Here is an 18,713-nt window from a genome sequence, read left to right on the forward strand (position 1 = left end):
CAAGGGGATTTTGTGCAAAAAGAATAGCAGGGTACCGTCTGGAATGGAGGACAAGTGAAGAGACAGGAGAGGAAAGATGGAAGAAGTATGGAAAGTTATAAGTCTTCTCAGTTTCACTTGACAAACATATGATATCCAAGTTGCCACAGCAGTGCCAAGTGGGAATTAGTGGATTAGACTCACATAAAAAATTGAAATCTGTATGCCCACACTGTGTTAGAATGTAGCTCAAAAATGATCTCAACGAGAAGCAAAGAAATTCAGACTTTTTAACCCAATCCGAAATGACACCTTCACACAAATGACCTGATCCTGGACTGTCATACTATGATATACTGCAATGGATTCTCATAAAACCCGAACATTTTAGTCACTCAGTGATTCATAAAGCTGGTGATTAATGTTGGAAATACAAACTCAGGACTTATCTGCAGGAGGGGAAAAAAAGGCATCAGGTCAGTGTAAAGTAAAAAAAACCCAAAAACCCACAAGAGTACGGTCCTTTCCCTAAAAGTCGTTACAAACTTAACATTAGGTATAAGCCAAGAAGCTAATTGTTAACTAACTATTGTGAGGCAGACTTAGACTATACACAGGCAGGATAAGTTTCCATCTAAAGCAGAGCCCACAGACAGTTTCAGTAAAGAGACATTATATCACTTTCAGATGTAACCTCCATCACGCATAACTCCATCACATCAAAGTCTAGTTTGAAAAATACGGCACAGCTGAACTCTGCAGTTTGGGTGATCTATTTTTTTAATACTAAAATAGTTTTACATCTTTAAAAATCACGATCAGGCTCCATATGTGTACCAGTGGGATTGATACTCAGGCTCATAACTTATGCATAACTGAAATCACTCTTATGAGCTCTTTGAATTTTTCATGAAAATGAATTATTCTTTCAAACCTAGAAACCACAAAGCTGAGAATTTAGTCTGAGATGCCACGCTAATGAACTACAGGGAACAAATCTTGCATAATAAAACATTAGCATTTTTGTCTGATAAGTGGTAAAGTGGGAAAATGTGTTCTTTTCTCCATAAAATGTCCTGGATTCACAATGATTCCCAGTGAAACTATATATCAGTATGATAGCCTTTAGCTCATTCAATTACCATGAAAGAAAGAATGGATTTGTGGACTTTTACACACAAATGAGCTGTAGATCAGTGTCTTATCAGTTTAAGAAGCAATTGAAAAAATATCATTGGAAATTTATGTAGGAATGTGGTCAAATTTATCTTTCAATAATCTTTTTAAGTAATTCCCTGTGGAATATACCTCAGCGTAGACTCACAGATCAGGGAGGGGCCAGATGTCTGTCTGACATGCTAATAAATGTTCACCAGTGCAGACTAAACCTTCTTTCGATGTAGGAATAACATGTCAGGCCTTAAATTCAGTGGCGTTCCCCTGAAAGCGTGATTCTTCTAAGGATTGTATTAACAATAACAGCCAGAGGGTTGGATGATGGATTGTTGAGCTGCTGGGAGAAGACCTGTTTAAAGTTTATTCAACTTCTGTTCTAGCTTTGACTTGATTAGAGCCAGCCAATTTGTCTTAGTAGGTGTTATACCAATGGTAAGAAAACACAACTTTCAGATATATTCAGTCTTGCAAAAGCACTGATAATGTTTGTAATAATTAGAGTAATGGTTGGGGTGATAAGGGAATGGTTCACTGTCAGTCTTAGGTTTAGACTTAATGTAATGCTGTTCAGATGCTAACTTTGGGTATTTTTGTCTTAGGGCCTGAGGATGTGGATGTTGGATGTTCTTGTGCATCCGTTTGTATCATCTGTGTATCTTGTGTAAGAATCAAAAGCAACAAATCTTCATAAAACTGCCCAGATTGCCATAAAATGTCATGTAGATATTGAATATCTCAAAGGGATGATTCTTAAAACTTTGGTCATCTCCTGAATTTTTGTCTAAAGCCACAATCAGTCTAAAATTTACTGGGTTTTGAGTGAGAAACTGTATCTCAACAACTGGCCCCAATGCCATAAAATGTAAAATTAATATTCAGGCTCTCAAGAGGATAATGCCTAATAATTTTGGCGGTCTCCACCTTTACATAGACTCTCCAACTCCCTCTCTTGTGGCACCTTAAAGCCAGAATATCAAATTTGCACATAATCCGTTTAGACTGTTGCTATGAAATATCCAAAAACATTTGTATTTTAATGATCCCGAGAACTTTTCTATGACTTTGTTTGTACTTTATTACTTTCATCAGGATAATCCTCTGAGTATCAGTACTGTTTCTAGGGAGTCCTATCACTCTTTCTTAAAGATTAGCTGTTTTCAACACGTATTGTGGGGTATAATGAACTGCAACTGTGGCTTAGAGTTAGCAGCCTTGTCCTGAGTATTAGCAGTTTTCAACAACTCAGGGGTTATAGAAATGTCTCATCCTACAAGGGAGTGTCTCATTTAACAGAAGTTAAAACCAAAAAAAGGCAATATGTGTTTGTGTAGTAGTATATTTAGTATTTGGTAGGGGGGATATGTGTTTGTGTTTGCTCAAGTATGTATGAGTGAGAGAGTGACTATTGGTGTCTTTTTTAATTAGGCGTATGTTATGAATATTCGGGTGCAGCCCTGGTGCTGATGCTTGAGTAATGACCTCACTTGTGTGGATTCCAGGGTGGTCCTTTCATAGCCTATTAGACACATACGCACACCCACCCACCCACCCACACACACACACACACACACACACACACACACACACATACACACACACACACACACATATACACTTTATTCTCTCTCCACACAGCCAGACTTTATCACACATTACTAACAAGCATGAAGAGAGTGTGTCAACACACACTCAGCCACAGTGAGCATTTTGTTCTCTGTCTTTAACACCCGGGGTTCAACACATCGTACACACACACGTTCCCAAATCTTCCGCCCTCACTCACACACACTAAAACGCTCCAACAACTTTAGTCATTCAAACTTTCTCTTTAATAGTGAACATAGAGTATACACCCAGGTGCACCAACACAGAAATCTAAAATCCCCTCTTTCTGTCTCCTCTTTTCTTGCTCAATCTTTCCCTTTTATAAGACCCACCCAATAGCAGTTGCAAACAAACACACATACACACACTCTCACACACACACACACAATGACAGGATCTCTCTCTGCAGGCTCCAAGGGTCTGATGAAAGTGTCGGGAATGTGTACTGAGAGGCCACTGACACTTCCTCTACTTTCTTGTATTGACTACTCGCCTCAGGCATCTAATGCCCCGGTGACTGCTTCTTCCAGACGTGTAATGGCCATAAACTGCAGATGACAAGCAGAATAGACAGGCTTTCATCTGCTGCTCTAGTTGTCATAGATGGTCCCTGATTACGGATCTATCCTGTATCAGTGTCACTCAGCTGCTCCTTTTAAGTGCATCTAATGGCTGAATTACCGCTTTCTCTGGATGTAAGTAATGATAAAAAAAACTCAAAACGACATGCAGGCTGGATAATGTCCTTTCTAAGGTCATTTAAAAACACCACAGACACCAAAGGGAAAGAACAAGAAAGAATATCACAAACATTTCTTGAACATTGAACTGTGCTACTGTACTTTCAGACCCCAGTATATGACATATGAAGTTGTACAGTCTGCATAAAAAATAAATATTAGTACTTTTATGTAATTACCTGATAAATAAAAGTAGATTTATTAAAGGTGGCTTAATATTTTATGTGGTTGCTTGTTGTGGCCTTATTGTAATGATCACTGTCCTGAGTTTATTTTTTTGATCTGTCTCTTTAGAAATCATCATGCAGAAATTAAGCAGATACATCCGGAGCAGCACTCTACCAGCAATAATTCAATAGAGCTAATAAAATGTACCATTGCCATTTCAGTGAATGAAATAACATTTTATATCCACTCCAAGCAAACATGTCTGCAGATGGAGTTCCTTATCGGCCCACCTCAGGAAATTGGAGATATAAACATAGTCCAGAAAACCGTTTATTTAATTGATTAGAACTTCCTTTATTCTGTTATTGGTGCACTGCCATGCCTAATACACATCCATTCTGGCTAAGGGATATAAGGATATAGCACACTGCCAATTTTCAGAGCCAGTCTACTGTATAGTTGATGGACAGTATTGCTTTTGGCAAGATAAATAAATATGCTAAATGTGGGATTTATAGTATGGTGTGCTGTGGAACAAAAGCACACTCAGGAACTAAATTATGGGTTTTAGCTACCGGCAAAACCGTCCTTCTACATTAAGTAACATATCTTGTGTATTGAGGCCGTCAAAACAATGTATTACAAATGAGATTTAGTGCTCCTTTGCAGTTGAGGTGCGAGAGTTGAAAAATATTTTGGCAAACTTCAGCTTTCATAGCTTTCTGCACAGCCTCGTTTCCCAGGAGTATCACTTATTTTTCATGTGAATTTTTGAGAGGTGGAGGTTGTGATAGTTTTTTCAACATTGGAAATTAGTCCAAGTGGGGAAAAAAAAAACCCTCCTTCATGTTTGCAGTTCAGTTTTGGCAGAGTGGAGTTCTTTTTGCTGTGTCACTGCAGAGAGAAAAGGGGGCTTAGAGGATTGGAACGGTCATATTAGAAAGTAAATCAAGACAGAAGGATTTCCACAAAAACACTGGCCTTTGACCTAGAACTTCTAATACTCGTTCTTTCATTCCTCATCCCCTCTTGTTTCTTCAGTTGCTCCCCCTTCTCTCTTTCTTTGTCTCTGTCTCTCTCACACACACACACACACACAAACACAGCTTCACACACACACTCTCCTCCAGCCCTGAGGTCCTGTTTCCGGTCTGGGGTGTATGAGAGAGACTGGAGCTTATTACACACACACATGCTCCTGTGAGCAGTGTTTTTGTTTGTATGTGTGTGTGTGTGTGTGTGTGAGTTGACTCAAAGTGTCATGTTGCTGCTGCTGCTGCTTAGTTTCGTCAGTCTCTTCGGATGCATTTTTTTAAAAGTAGGAACACTCGTAAAGCTCTACCAGATGGAAAAAACATGCTTCAGTTTCATATCACACAGGGGTTTATTCACACAGCCTTACGTGCCTGCCTGCGTATGTGCTCACACATAGATACATACACACACACAGCCACGGCTGCACGCACACCTTGTGTAGTACTGTTGTAAACTGACTTGTAGACAATACAAGTTTTGTTTCTAACAATCGTTTTTAGACCTTTTGCTCTTATAAAACTGCTGTTCCTGTCTTTACGATTGCAGTTTTCCGTATGTCAAACACTCACAAACACACACAAACGGCTACCAATCAACTTAAGTCTAAATCCGATGGGGATTTTTGTTTTTCCATGTTTCAGGAACCGGCTTAAGACCACATGTTTCCTGAAACACTGCTTTGTGTTGAAAGTTATGAAAGAGTAATATATGCTGTTTTTTACCGGGAAATATAGATTAACACATTCTTAACTAAAGCATAAAAACAGGACATGTGGTCAGAACAATGAACACAGAGGCCATTCTGTTGGTTGACTGATTTTGATTGGGTATCCTAAATCCATGCAAGTAAATATTTCAAATATGATTTTTTTAAAAAACATCCATCATGCCTCAAATGGCAGTTTAAGTACACCTTTTTTGCCATATAATGGGCATTTAATGAATTCATGGAGAGACTGGTGGTTCCTCTCAGTGACTCCTGACAAATAAAGCTACCTAGATGCACACATTTCTTTAAAAAATGCTCAATTTTTCATTCATGTTTTTAGTAATCTTAGCATATGACTCTAACACAGACATGTCTATGCTCACACAAACACACGCACACACACACGCACACACACACACACACGCACACACACATACACACACACTGGAACCTCCACTGATATCTACTCAATTCCTAAGAAATGCAAGTCAGCTTGACCTTTTTTGGCCAGATTTAGCGCCAATCTCTTACGGTTTTAGGTTTCATTTACACAGCAATGTAATCAGATTGAAATTTCCATGTATGCCAAAACCTTTGACTGAACTACCTGGTTATTTGATGCAAGCTTTTTTCAATTGCTCATTTTAATCTAGTTTTTATGATCCTGTAAACATCACAAGTTTGGCTTATACAGTGCTGTTCAATTGCCAATTGGAGGAAAAGAACCAGATGTTATCTACTGATGTAATCTAGCTTTTCCATGTTAATCTCTGGGTAGTGTTTTGAGATGATGGGCAGTGTTTCAGATCGATACATGTGAAAAAATACAGTATATCTCCAGTGGCGCTACACACATGCAACAGATGACGGGAAGAAAACTTTAACCAAAATATTAATAACCCTCTGTAAGTCCCTCCAGTGTCTTAATGTTATATATTTTCTCCTTTCAGAAAGTACCACTACCACCATGGATGAGGAACAGTGCTACTACAATGAGACCATCGCCTTCTTCTACAACCGCAGTGGCAAGTACCTCGCTACTGACTGGAACACGGTCAGCAAGCTGGTGATGGGCCTGGGCATCACCGTGTGCATCTTCATCATGCTCGCCAACCTTCTGGTGATGATCGCGATCTATGTCAACAGGAGATTCCACTTCCCCATCTACTACCTGATGGCCAACCTGGCAGCTGCTGACTTCTTTGCTGGACTGGCATACTTCTACTTGATGTTCAACACAGGGCCAAACACGAGGCGTCTTACTGTTTCGACGTGGCTGCTCCGTCAAGGCTTGATTGATACAAGCCTGACAGCGTCTGTGGCCAACCTGCTCGCCATCGCCATAGAGCGCCACATCACCGTGTTCCGAATGCAACTACACACACGCATGAGCAACCGGCGTGTGGTGGTTGTGATTGTCATAATCTGGACCATGTCCATAATCATGGGGGCCATCCCCAGCGTGGGCTGGAACTGTATCTGTAGTATTAAATCTTGCTCCAACATGGCGCCGCTTTACAGCAACTCCTACCTGGTCTTCTGGGCAGTGTTTAACCTGGTGACATTTGTTGTCATGGTGACACTGTATGCTCACATCTTTGTCTATGTACGCCAGAGGACCATGAGGATGTCGCGGCACAGCTCTGGACCACGACGCAACCGAGACACCATGATGTCTCTGCTGAAAACCGTGGTGATCGTGTTGGGTAAGGAAGTGATATCCTCCTCAACCTGTCTTTTCTATACATCTAACTGTCTCTATCCAGCATACTACCTCTATCTTTCTAGATATATACTGTATCTCTCACAGCTCTGTAGCTGTGAGTGCGAAATCTGAAGTCAGCAGTAGCAACAGAACAATGAATCTGTTGATGGGTCTATCTGTGACGCTGTATCATTCAGCACTGAGTCCAGGCAGTGTTTGCCTCACACGACTACAAGCATGAGTATTTTACATTCAACAACTGTTCAGTGCCCATTATTGGAGACTATTTGCAGATACATGCAACAGGAACATGTTCTGATATAGTCTACTGAAGAATCAACATTAAGTTTCAAACATATTGTGCTGAGGCAGAATAGTTACATATGAGTGTAATTTATTGAGGAAACGGTAGTTTTAGCTTGAGAATTGGAATAGTGAGATCGCTACTGTAGCACTTTGATAGACGCGGGTTGTTGACTTTATACAGTGCATGAAATCATCAAAGTTAAAACTACAAACCACATTCAGGCCCTTGGCAGAAAGTGAAGATTGCATTACTGTTATAAAGTCTCTGCAGTACTAAACCGCCATTCACTAAACCTTTACCCATTATATAAAGTTAGTTTATTATACTAAATTACACAAAGTTAGCTCTATTTGTTTATTTTCTGAAGAAAATGAAAGAGAGGCTAGAACAGATGCCCTATTCTATGAGTTTTTCATCTGGACGGAGAGCTTATTTGGTGGGAAAGTACTTAAAAAGCATTCAGGATACGTTTAGAGGAAGGTGAGCCTGCGGGTCACCATTCAAGTCTTTACACTACATTTCTTTACAGTGGACTGAAAATGTGAATGAGTTACAGTTTCACTGATGTAAAATCAATACTCTATATTTTGATCTCTGAACATGACTACATTAGCAGCTTGGTGAACATTCAGAATGAACAGATCCCATGCTGTATTAATGTTATTGTAAGATTTATGCTGAACACAAACTGATAACTGGGAAAGCAACCAGCCTCCTAGCTCCTCCTGCCATTTACAGTAATGATGTGGGGAATTTTTGTCAGCCCCAGCATGTTAACATCTATATCAAGAATTGTGAAACCACAGCTGACCACAGATGGATTTTCAGCAATTGATAAAAATAGAGGTTATCAGTTACATTCACACTGGGTGAGCAGTGTAAGGGCACAAGATATTTTAGGTTTTACAAAGTTTTATGTCTAAGAATTCAGTAAAAAATGCTCCCCACTTTGTAAGTCTGCAGGCTTCTCCAGTAGTGTGTAATAAATAAAGGCATTGCTGTTTTTACATGAACTGACTATAGCACAGTAGTGTGAATTGGAGTGTGAATTGTGGGAAAGTAAGTCTTAGTGCTTGGAAGCAGGATGTGTTGATCCTAGACAAAACATACCAAGGGATTCCATGTGATTTGTCTCCTGTGTGTGCTGCGTTATCTCATCCTGTTGCCTCTGTTGTCTTTACTCCACACTTAACTGAAAGCAATGGACAGCAGAATGTGCTGTGTAGCCTATAGTTTGTACAAAACCGGAGAACAGGCCTTTACTACTGCTTAGAGATGCCTTGTGTGTTTCTACTTTTTCGTCTGTGGCAGTCAAACTTCCACACAGATATAATTCACCGCTTTTGCACAGAAGAGGCAAGTGATTCTTGAGTCTCATCCGCAGACGTTTGCATGCTTCTGAAAGGCTAGAGATGGGCTGATCATAAAGTAAATTAATAAATTAATAAGAATGTAATAGGTGAACTATGAGATGTTTTGCATCTAATAAAGATTATTCTGGAAAGAAGTTGAAAGATGAGAAGTTTGCCAAAAGGACAAGGTCACTAATCAATAGAAGTGCAATATTCTTATTTCTGAATTTGTCTTTTTTGTCATCACCATCTTCTTTCCTGATTAATATTATAATCAAATTAAAGATGTTTGGTGTTCATGCTCCTTCTCAGCAGTATAGTGTCAGCTGTGACAGTAAAATTGTTGATACAGTTTATATTTTGACTGATTAGAGCTACATGACCTGCATTAAGAACACAATACCATTTCACTTTTGCAGTATTTTTCCATTGTGTAACAGTTGGGTGGATTTTTTTATGTCTCCTGCAGCTGCTCCTGCCTTTTTGTATTGAGTGTCCCGTATACTAAGACAGAGAAGAGTCTGAGCCATCAGAATAACTCACCACTATCCCTTAAGAACTCCTATAATTAAGCATAAACCTGTTCCAAATGCTGATAAATGACTTTATCCTGAAACAGCAGGCCGAAGATTCCGTAGAAATTAAACAAAGTATATCTTTCCCGCTCAAGTTTTTCTCAGTATCAGGTTCTGCCAGTAAAAGCCTGGCTTGACGCCAGTAATGTGAATGTGAAAGCTTATAAACAATTTACAAAAATGTTACTTTATCTAGAAACTGATCTAAAAATCGAAGGGTTTTACGTGATCACAAACTTAAAGAGAAATGAAAACACCTAAAGATGATGTGATTGTAGAAACAGGTGCTCTTTGGCTGCAGTCCCAAAAGGAGATCACAGAAAAAAGTTCAACAGTTTGGAAAATCCACATTTATAAGAAGAAAGTCTCATATAGAGGGATACTTTTTTGAGTTTGCGCTACCAGCTTCGTTTGAATGTGCAGCATTCAAGAAAACTGAAAACAATGTGATGTTGTGATGCAGCAACAGTTTTACAATCCTCACCATTGTAAAATTTAAAGCTTTATTTTCCGAATTCGTGAACAAATCATTATTGTTTCCTTTTGCTGATGCCAAACCCTTACTGGGAAGGTAAGGGTCTTTTGAGCAAGGGTGTGATGTGTTTTGGTTCAGTCTGGAATCCAACTGCTGTATCAGAGTGATGTCATTTTGAAGCACTGAGGAGGATATAAAAAAAAACAGATTTTTTTTTGCTGTACTGATAGACGGGAGGCTTCTCAGCAGGACGCACAAGCATTTATTCACATCCATTTGACACTTCTTATCTGCTGCAATAAAACAAAGCCTGTTTTTGTGTTACGTTGGCCAAAGTAGTAGTTTAGGCCCTAAGTCTTTCAGTCCCCTGCGGGGTAAAAGTTGCCGTTGAGTTCTGGGTTTCGATTATGTTCAACTTCTTAGGGAAAGGTTAAGATGAGTTTTGCCTTTGCTGTTTGACCAGAAAGAAAACCCCTCAGCAATTCCCTGTCCAACTTCTTCCATCTGCTCACCAGATGATAATAACTGCTCCCCTGCTGCCTGCTGTCCTCTCCACTTGTTCCTCTCAGGATGCGGTAAAGCCAGCTATGGCTGACTTCTTCTTCGAAGAACAGGATGAGATGGGGGAAACATTTTTAACATAGCTGGTTACACACACTTGAACACATGCGAAAGGCACATGCATGTACACATAGACTCTCTCACACTCACATAAGTCCTCAGGCTTAATAAAGAACAGTGGGACACAAGATTGGCTCCATTCACATAGACTCTGACGTATTTATAATGTAGTCAAATGATGGGAAAACAAAACCAGAATCTGGCTTGTACTTGATTTGTTTTGCCAAAGACAATAGAGCATGTATCCTCTTAAGAGATAGGGACACACACACATGGAAACAGCACGCAAACATACTAATACAAACAGATAAACAAAGTCCTTCCATTGTCATAAAGGTACACTGTGCACACATCAAGAAAACTTTTACGAAACCTCCAAGAAAGAACAGAGCACAGCTGCTTTCCCAAACCTTTCATCAGGAAGCATCCAGAGTTGACTTCCACACAGTGGATGTAGCGAATGAGCTCGCCACAGACCAGTTACATAGGCTACTGCATGGCTGTGAAAATTGTTTAATCTTTACAAACTGTGGTTGTGTTATGGTGGTGTGAAGAACAACCACCTCAGCTCATGCCATCCAACAGTATGACAGTAGAGCTTCAGAAGTTCCCCATTTAAAGTGACTTTAGCATCAGTTGTTTTAACATTAGCTTGTTGTCCTTTGCTATTTTTAGTAGCTAAATTATTGTTTTACTCAAAACATATTTGCAGCACTGACGAGTGTCCTACAGAAGTGTTGAGCTAAATAGTGTGAGTAAAAACAGGAGCTACATGTTTGGGAGCTTTCTTTACTTACTTGGCTGGTTAGCTAACCAGCTAACGTTACCCTTGAGTTTAAAGCCTTTTCGCTAACATTGTCTTGTTGCTATTAAAGGCAATATAGTGTTAATAAAATGGATTCAATTACAGATTATAAACAAAGAAGTCAAAGCAGATAATTACTGGTAACAACTTGGTTTAGTGTGAACATTAACATAATGCATTGTGGAACCGTGCCCCCTCAAAAAATTTGACCCCTGCTTAGAATTTGCAAACAACTGGTGCAACTGCCATCTGCAAGTGTGCCAATGTGGTTGTTGAATACCATTCCTGGCTTCAAGTAATGTTGCTATCTGCAATTCTTGCTGCTAGTTAGACGACTATCAAAAAAACTTGACACTTCAATCTACACAATAACCAAAACTTGTTAACTATCACTGATCTGTTGCAAAGAAGATCACAGATAGTTTTGCTACAGTAGCATATGGCCGCTGGTGCTTCTCAGTGGGAGAAAAAAGTGTTTGAGTGGCACCAACAGAGATTCTCTTCATCAGTCTTCAATGAGTCAACAGCTCAGTCAAATTAACCGTGACCCTTGATCAATGTGTGTGTGTCTGTGTGTCAGGTGTTGGCTCATGCAGGGGTCTTCTGTGAATGATTTGATTATCTTAAAGCCCCTGGTCTTGTATGCAGTCACATCGTCAGACAGTGCGGAGTGCCAAAACACATACCATCACCCAAGCAAATGCACACAGATGCCATAACTGACCTTCACTTCCATCAAAATCACAATGTATATCCAATCAATGTTCAAACCATGAACTCACTGATTTTCCTTTCTAGATTTCAAAGTGAGAACACAAGATAATGGCTACATGCTTACACATACCCCCACCATACACACACATTTCTTTCACCCTGCTGCTACAATGCATGTGTGTCTTCTGGCGGACTGAATGCAGAACCAATCAGAGCTAACAACAAGCCAAACCCTCCGGTCCGCTGTCAGCATGGAAACATGCCTGGTATGCAGCTTGCAATGTCACCTGTTTTCTGCGTTTTTGAGTGTGTGTGTGTGTGTGTGGGTGTGTGGGTGTGTGTGTGTGTGTGGGTGTGTAAAGCTCTTAATGCAAGAAATTTCTGTTCACAGTGCAGCTTTTCTAATCACTCACAATGGTAGCATCTGTCATTATGAATCCTGTTTCAGCAGCATCAGTTAATTTCTGGCAAACTCTCCAGTCTTCTTCAACATGTATCATTAACTGCTTCATAACATACCTTACCTATTCTTTCAGTAATCCTGCATTTGTAAGCCTGCAATAAAGGGAAGTTCTTTATAACAGAGCTGGAGAGAGCAGACGTAGCATGACCTATAGAACCACAATGGCCACATTTATGAGAAATACATCAGGTTGAAATAAACTGAATTTCCCTTTAATTAATGAAGGAGCTTCAGTATTATAAAGTATTATTCAGATCAGCTTAGCTTGTTGGATGAAAAACCTATTTTTGAAAATTCATAAAATACCCATAATATAAAAGGAAGACATTTTGTTCTATCACAGTAATTAGTACAACAGTTTTGCGTCTAATGCTGTTAACATTTTAATTCATCAAGATGATTAGTAGTTGTCACGGAAGTGAATAGAGCCTTACTGATACATTGGCCAAGCCAATATTATTTGATTATTACTAATCAAAGATATATCATTGTCAAATATGTCTGCCGATAATTACCAAGAAACTGCAGCTCAGAAATGCCAAAAAGATCAAAAATACCGGTATATTTAATGTACAAACTACTTTATGTTATTGTACTTACTGTATTGTAGCCCAGTGTAATTTATATGTGTATGTTTTTAAAATATATTTTAGTCATATTTATCTTATTCTCAACTGTAACATATCCTGCTCAGTGCATGTCTTGGTCTAAGGGATCCTTATCAAAAGGTTTTACATTATGTGTTTAAAAAATGTATATCAGTCAATATGTAATCATTAGATTTTTTTAATGATCAATATTAATATTGGTATTGCTCTAGATGTGGATTTTCATGAGTGTATATGACTGAGTGGCTGTCTCTGGGACAGAATAATGAAGCATTTTCTAACCAGAAAACATCTGAGATCATAGCCTGAAGTAACAGAGACTGGCGGCACCAAACAACTAGCGGAAGAAAAAAAATGTAACCATACACAGAGAATGTTGTCAACAATACAGTTGCAGCATTGGACTGGGCTGGTATTGTTGTATAGTTCAGTCACATAAAACAGAAAGACCGCTTAAAATCAGATGCAATTTTGGAAAATTAGATTCAGAATTTGGTGGTGACTGGCACGGCTGTGGCAGACAATCTGGATTTTATATAAACCGTTACACGGCAAGCAGTGTGAGTAGATTTTACTGTCGACTTTGGTCTTTTTATTCCAAAACACTGAGAAAAAAAGAGAGAAGTAAGGTTTGAAAACCAGAAATCTCAGCACCTGGCAGTGAGTCACTGCTGCTGACCCCGCAGATACAGTATATTACTGCCTTTTTGTGCTAGCAGAGCAGAAAAAAACCTTCATTATTGCCATTTCAAAGAACTCACTGTACTTCCAGTCAAAAGCGTGTTTCTCTGACCATTAGATCACTATGACACCACCACCAGACTCCATCACTGTGTAAACCACGAGCCTCTTTATCAATAAATCACTCAGCTACTGAATTTGAACTTTTATCTAATCTTCAGTGCATGTTTGGAATCACTGATGTGGGGAAAAAAATCCTTCTGCAGACTAACGGGAAGTCACCAGGCCTTTTCTGAAATATATATAATGGTTTTGGTCTGCTGGTTTATTTCAGTGGGATCATGGTCACAACCACAGATAATGGTTTGGTTAGAAAAATGATAGGAAGAGACATACAGAGACAGAGAGAGAGATACATGCAAAGGATGAAACTGAAAGATAGACATGGTGGTAGAGAGGGAGAGAAGAGACAAGCTGCAGAAAGTAAAGCATGACGATGGTGAGTCAAAGTTGAGATTAAAAAAAAGAGAAAGGATTGGGAAGGGGGGGGGGGGGGGGCAGGAAACCAGAAAGAAATGAAGAAAACAAAGGGAGATGCTGATAAAGATTAATGGGAAGAAAGTGAGTGAGACACACAGAACAATGGAGTAATGTAATATTGGATGTTTATTCATTTTTAACGGCCTGTGAGAACTGCACATTAGAGGAAACCTGATCTCACATGAAGACACATGAGAAATGATAACTCTAAAGGATATAGTAATGGGTGGTCAGTCATGAAAATCCAAGACGGCAGAATGCGAAGTTCTGTAATGAGTTAAGTATGTTACTACATGTGGAATACATCAACACGATGTAGAGAAAGTCAGAGGTGTGAGACACAGCTTTATGAGGATCAGAAACTTAAAGGGGCCGTACAGGAGGTTTTGCAGCTCTATTTTTATTTGATAGAAACTACAGATATATGAACATTATTGCTGACAAATTTTAATACAAAAGTTATTTTTTATAGATTTTACTTAATTTCTGTGCAAGCAAATTCCACACTTGAACATTGCAAAAAAAAAAAAAAATCTTGGAGAGTTATGCTAGCATTGCGCAAACACAGAAAGTCCTCACCAGAGAAACAATAGCACTTGTTGTCTGTTTAAACACTTAAACCTGTATTTACAAAGGCAAATGCACAAGTAGTTTGACATTGTTATAGCACTTCAAAACCTCTGTGTGTGTTCAGACGGAATTGACGCAAATGCTCATCCAAACTTGATCAAGACATTTGTTCGTATCTATATAAATCTGCTTCATAAATGTACAGACATGAGGGGGAAAAGGAGACAGACTGGAGGGAAATACATTTAGAAACTGAGGATTTGGGGCAAATAAACAAAAGTGGTCTGGCGGTCACATTCGCGAAAATGACCCAAAAAAAAAAAAAATTCTTCACTTTCTGTCTGAACTCATGTTGAGGGAGGAGGTCAGGGAGACTTAGTTTGTTGTTTAGGTTGGGGAACTTGCTGCGTAAACAGAGACCAGCTCTCCTCAGTGGTGCATTCAAGAGCATTGTGTTAACAAGCAATGTTTCAGAAAATCAAATCCAAAAGACAGCCAGACATTACTTTGAGGAATAATGTACATAAGATCATTTCTATCAGCTCACTCACCAATATTGGAACATCTTTAAAATCACCACAAAAGAGCATTTTCATGCAAGTATATTATCATAAATTATCACTTTGACAATGCAAATGACATCATGTTCACTGTGATTAATGATCTTTCCTGAGCAATTTTCAAATCTCTGCAATATGTTTCTCAAAGCATAGTGAAATGACTAGAAACTGATGGCGGACTAAAACGCAAGCAGTCAAAATATGTCATTTCTAGTTAAAGGGCTAAACATTCAAAACCACACAGCATGATCCTTTAAGCCATTTAACCTCATATTTATGTGATTCTGTAGCACACAACATGTGATTGAAAGCAAGAAAACATAAAGCTTCGGAAAAATAATAGATAATATGTCTGTAACACTGAAAGACAATTTCACAAACATCTTAATGATGACAAATGCCTTTCTCCCTGCAAGAAACATGACACGTCAGCCATTAGAGCAAATCCTTTCCTAACAGTCACCAAGTAAGATTAGGAAAGAAGCATATTTCCTAACCTGAAGGAGGGGGCTCAAGTGCAGAGACAAATAAAGGCCTCAAAACCATTGTTCATAATCTCCCGATGATGTTGTACAAAGCAAATAGCCCTAATACTGAAAGTGCAACTGTTGATTGTAAGGTTAAGCATGCTGGGTTCAATGTAACAGTTTTTGAGAGCGTTTTCTCAACACCATCCAAATGTTTTTTTGTGTTTGAGTGCTCCTCCATCTGTCTCTGTGCCATGTATAATTATGTAAGTGACTGCTTGCGTGTGTTTGTGTCTGCACATGCGAGTGTTTATCCGTGTCTACTCTCAGTTTTGCATGTGTTCATGGGAGTGCTGGGTTCATTGCCATAGTCTGGTCTCCATTATTTCCTTATTTTTGTTCCCATAGTCCTCTGTTCTCTCTTTTATGGAAGCCCATTTCTGCCAGTAAAAGAAATAAAAAAAGGAGGAAAGTTGGAAATAATAATAATAATAATAAATCCTCATGGTGTGTCAAAAGTAATAACATAGTAAATCGGTTACGGAAGCCAAAATTATGATTTTATTTTAAACTGAGAAAATGAGGTTGAAGGTCAAATTTATATAAGTCCAAATTTCGATTTATCAAGTCATAATTGTGAGATACTATGTCATCATTAATCGAATGTTTTACATAAAAAGTAATAAAAAAAACATTTGTTTGGCAGAAAGGAGCTTCCGTACACATTGGTTTGTAGCTCCCAAACTTTTAAGACTAAACAGGAAATGTTTCAACCTTACATGAAACTTCTTGGATAAATTTTAATGTTATGAGGATTTTGATATCTTAGCCTCTTGAAACTCTTAAAAGTCATTATCCTATCTGTCTCTAGATGATGTTATTTACTGGATTTTGGGTGTGGCTCGTAAATCCAGTCGCTGCAATAACTCAATTCCCTGAATTTGGGGGAAGTTTTTTCATCCCTTCATCCCCTACCTTGTATACAAATTGGTGTACAAGGATTTAAAGGTTACCATAATTAAGATGTAGGCAGGGAAACAGAGAAAGAGTAGTTCACTGTGTCAACATCAAATATCATAATACGTCACATACAGTAGAACACTGTTGCTATGAGTCTTAAAGGACATATCAACATTTTTTCCTCTACATGTCTTCTGTATGACTTCTGTGTAATTGCTAACTCTACCAAGACCTGGAAAGTGCCGAAGTAGTTTTCCATACATTTCCAGATTTAACAAGCCTGCTTAGGAGCTTTGTTTATTTACTTTTCTCCACTGACTTTCCATTTCTCCAGTCCAGTCTTCCCTCCATGTGGCATTTTTACGTAATGACAAGGCAAAAGGATTCACTCAGGTCTGCCAAAAAAACATATTCGTTTCCTCTGTAGACAAAAACTCTGGTTTACCATCTGTGAACCTGGCGTAGCAGTGACGCTGCTTTTTGTGGCAGAGTAAACCAGCCACATGTTTCGGACAATCTAAAGCGGCAATTTTGAGATGATGGTGTAACACATGCAACTACATACACCTAAATTCAGAGAGGAAATGAAAGAAGCTGAGGGTGAAACTTCGCAGGTCATAGCTTCGGACAAAGACTGTTTTCCTTTAAATTCTGAGGGAAAATCCGGACAAACGTCCTATAAATATCCATATTTTACACACATTTCAAACTAGACAAGTTTGAATCAAGTGTTTTGTGTTTTTATTTGTTACTTTGTTATGGTTTCTGCCTTACCCAGAAGAATATATGTTGTGGTTAGGGTCAATTTCATGACTATTATATATTTCCATCAGCCCTAACACAAAATGAGACAGTGTCACTGAAACATACAGGAAACATGGTCATGTAATACAATCATAACATTGGTCAGAAGGATTTTTCTTATTTTTCTAACTGAAGTGCTGAATGTTTCTGTGGTGTGTTTTTCTCCTGTTCAGAGTAAGACGTTTCACACAGAGACAAATAGTTCAGATAGTTTCTCTGCCAGGCTGCGAACCGTTTGAGAAATGTATCTAACTCTGGAGAGTCTGCCTGCATAGCTGGGAAGTGAGGTCAAGCCTTTGCTGCAGCTGCCGCCTGCAAAACACTAACAGATAACAGGCCTGCCTGTCAATATCATCTCTCTCTCTCTCTTCCCTGCTCGCCTCATTTCTCATCAAGACTTTTTGTCTCTAGAGTGTAATGTGCAACAGTTGTTCTATAGTTAGGACAAATAGCATCTGCTAACTGAATTCACAACACTTGAGCTTGAGCTTTATGGGTAATAACTCAGTGACCCCCTGCACTGTGCTATCACACTCCTCACACAGAAGAGGTTAGAGGGTTAGAATGATAATGGGGTACTGGTTGTGAAAAGTAGATGAATGTCAGTCGTTTCTGTCTCTTTGGATGCTTCACATTAAGGGAGGGGAGGTAACTGAGGATGATGATAAGACAGTGTTTTGATTGGCAGGCTGCTTGATCTGATTTCCTGAGATTTCAGGAATCTCATCCTTTCTCCTACCAACAGTCAACATTGGTTTGTGGTTATCATGACAGCAATCTTTCCTTATCTTTAGTTATGGTTTTGTAAGGCACTGTAAAATCATGTTTGTGGCACCAGATCGTATTCATATTCTGTCATACTGTCTGTTAGCTTCTGAGACACTAAAGGAGTACAAACTAGAACAAAATAAAAATGATGTGTCTATGTGGGTCAAATACTGTATGTGTTCTGTTAAGTTGTGTTTTCTTGTGAAATGGTGTTTTGTTTTTGGGTTTTTTTTTTTAAACTTATTTCTGATTGAAATTGGGTTTTTATTTGGGAAGTTTGGTCTTTCTTTGGTCATCCCAGTTTATGGAGCCTCAAAAGTGACAAG

General features: G+C 38.9%; 1 protein-coding gene across 1 annotated transcript in view; it reads left to right on the top strand.

Moving 5' to 3' along the window:
- lpar1 (lysophosphatidic acid receptor 1) overlaps window positions 1–18,713 on the top strand; it is a 38,892-nt gene that overhangs the window by 14,055 nt on the left and 6,124 nt on the right. The window contains exon 2 of the mRNA XM_067575383.1: window positions 6,363–7,118. Within this exon, the coding sequence (XP_067431484.1) occupies window positions 6,380–7,118 (739 nt within the window). The 5' untranslated portion in view covers window positions 6,363–6,379. The remainder of the gene's footprint in view (window positions 1–6,362; window positions 7,119–18,713) is intronic.

Source organism: Thunnus thynnus, chromosome 19 (genome assembly GCF_963924715.1).
Source record: "Thunnus thynnus chromosome 19, fThuThy2.1, whole genome shotgun sequence".
NCBI lineage: Eukaryota > Metazoa > Chordata > Actinopteri > Scombriformes > Scombridae > Thunnus > Thunnus thynnus.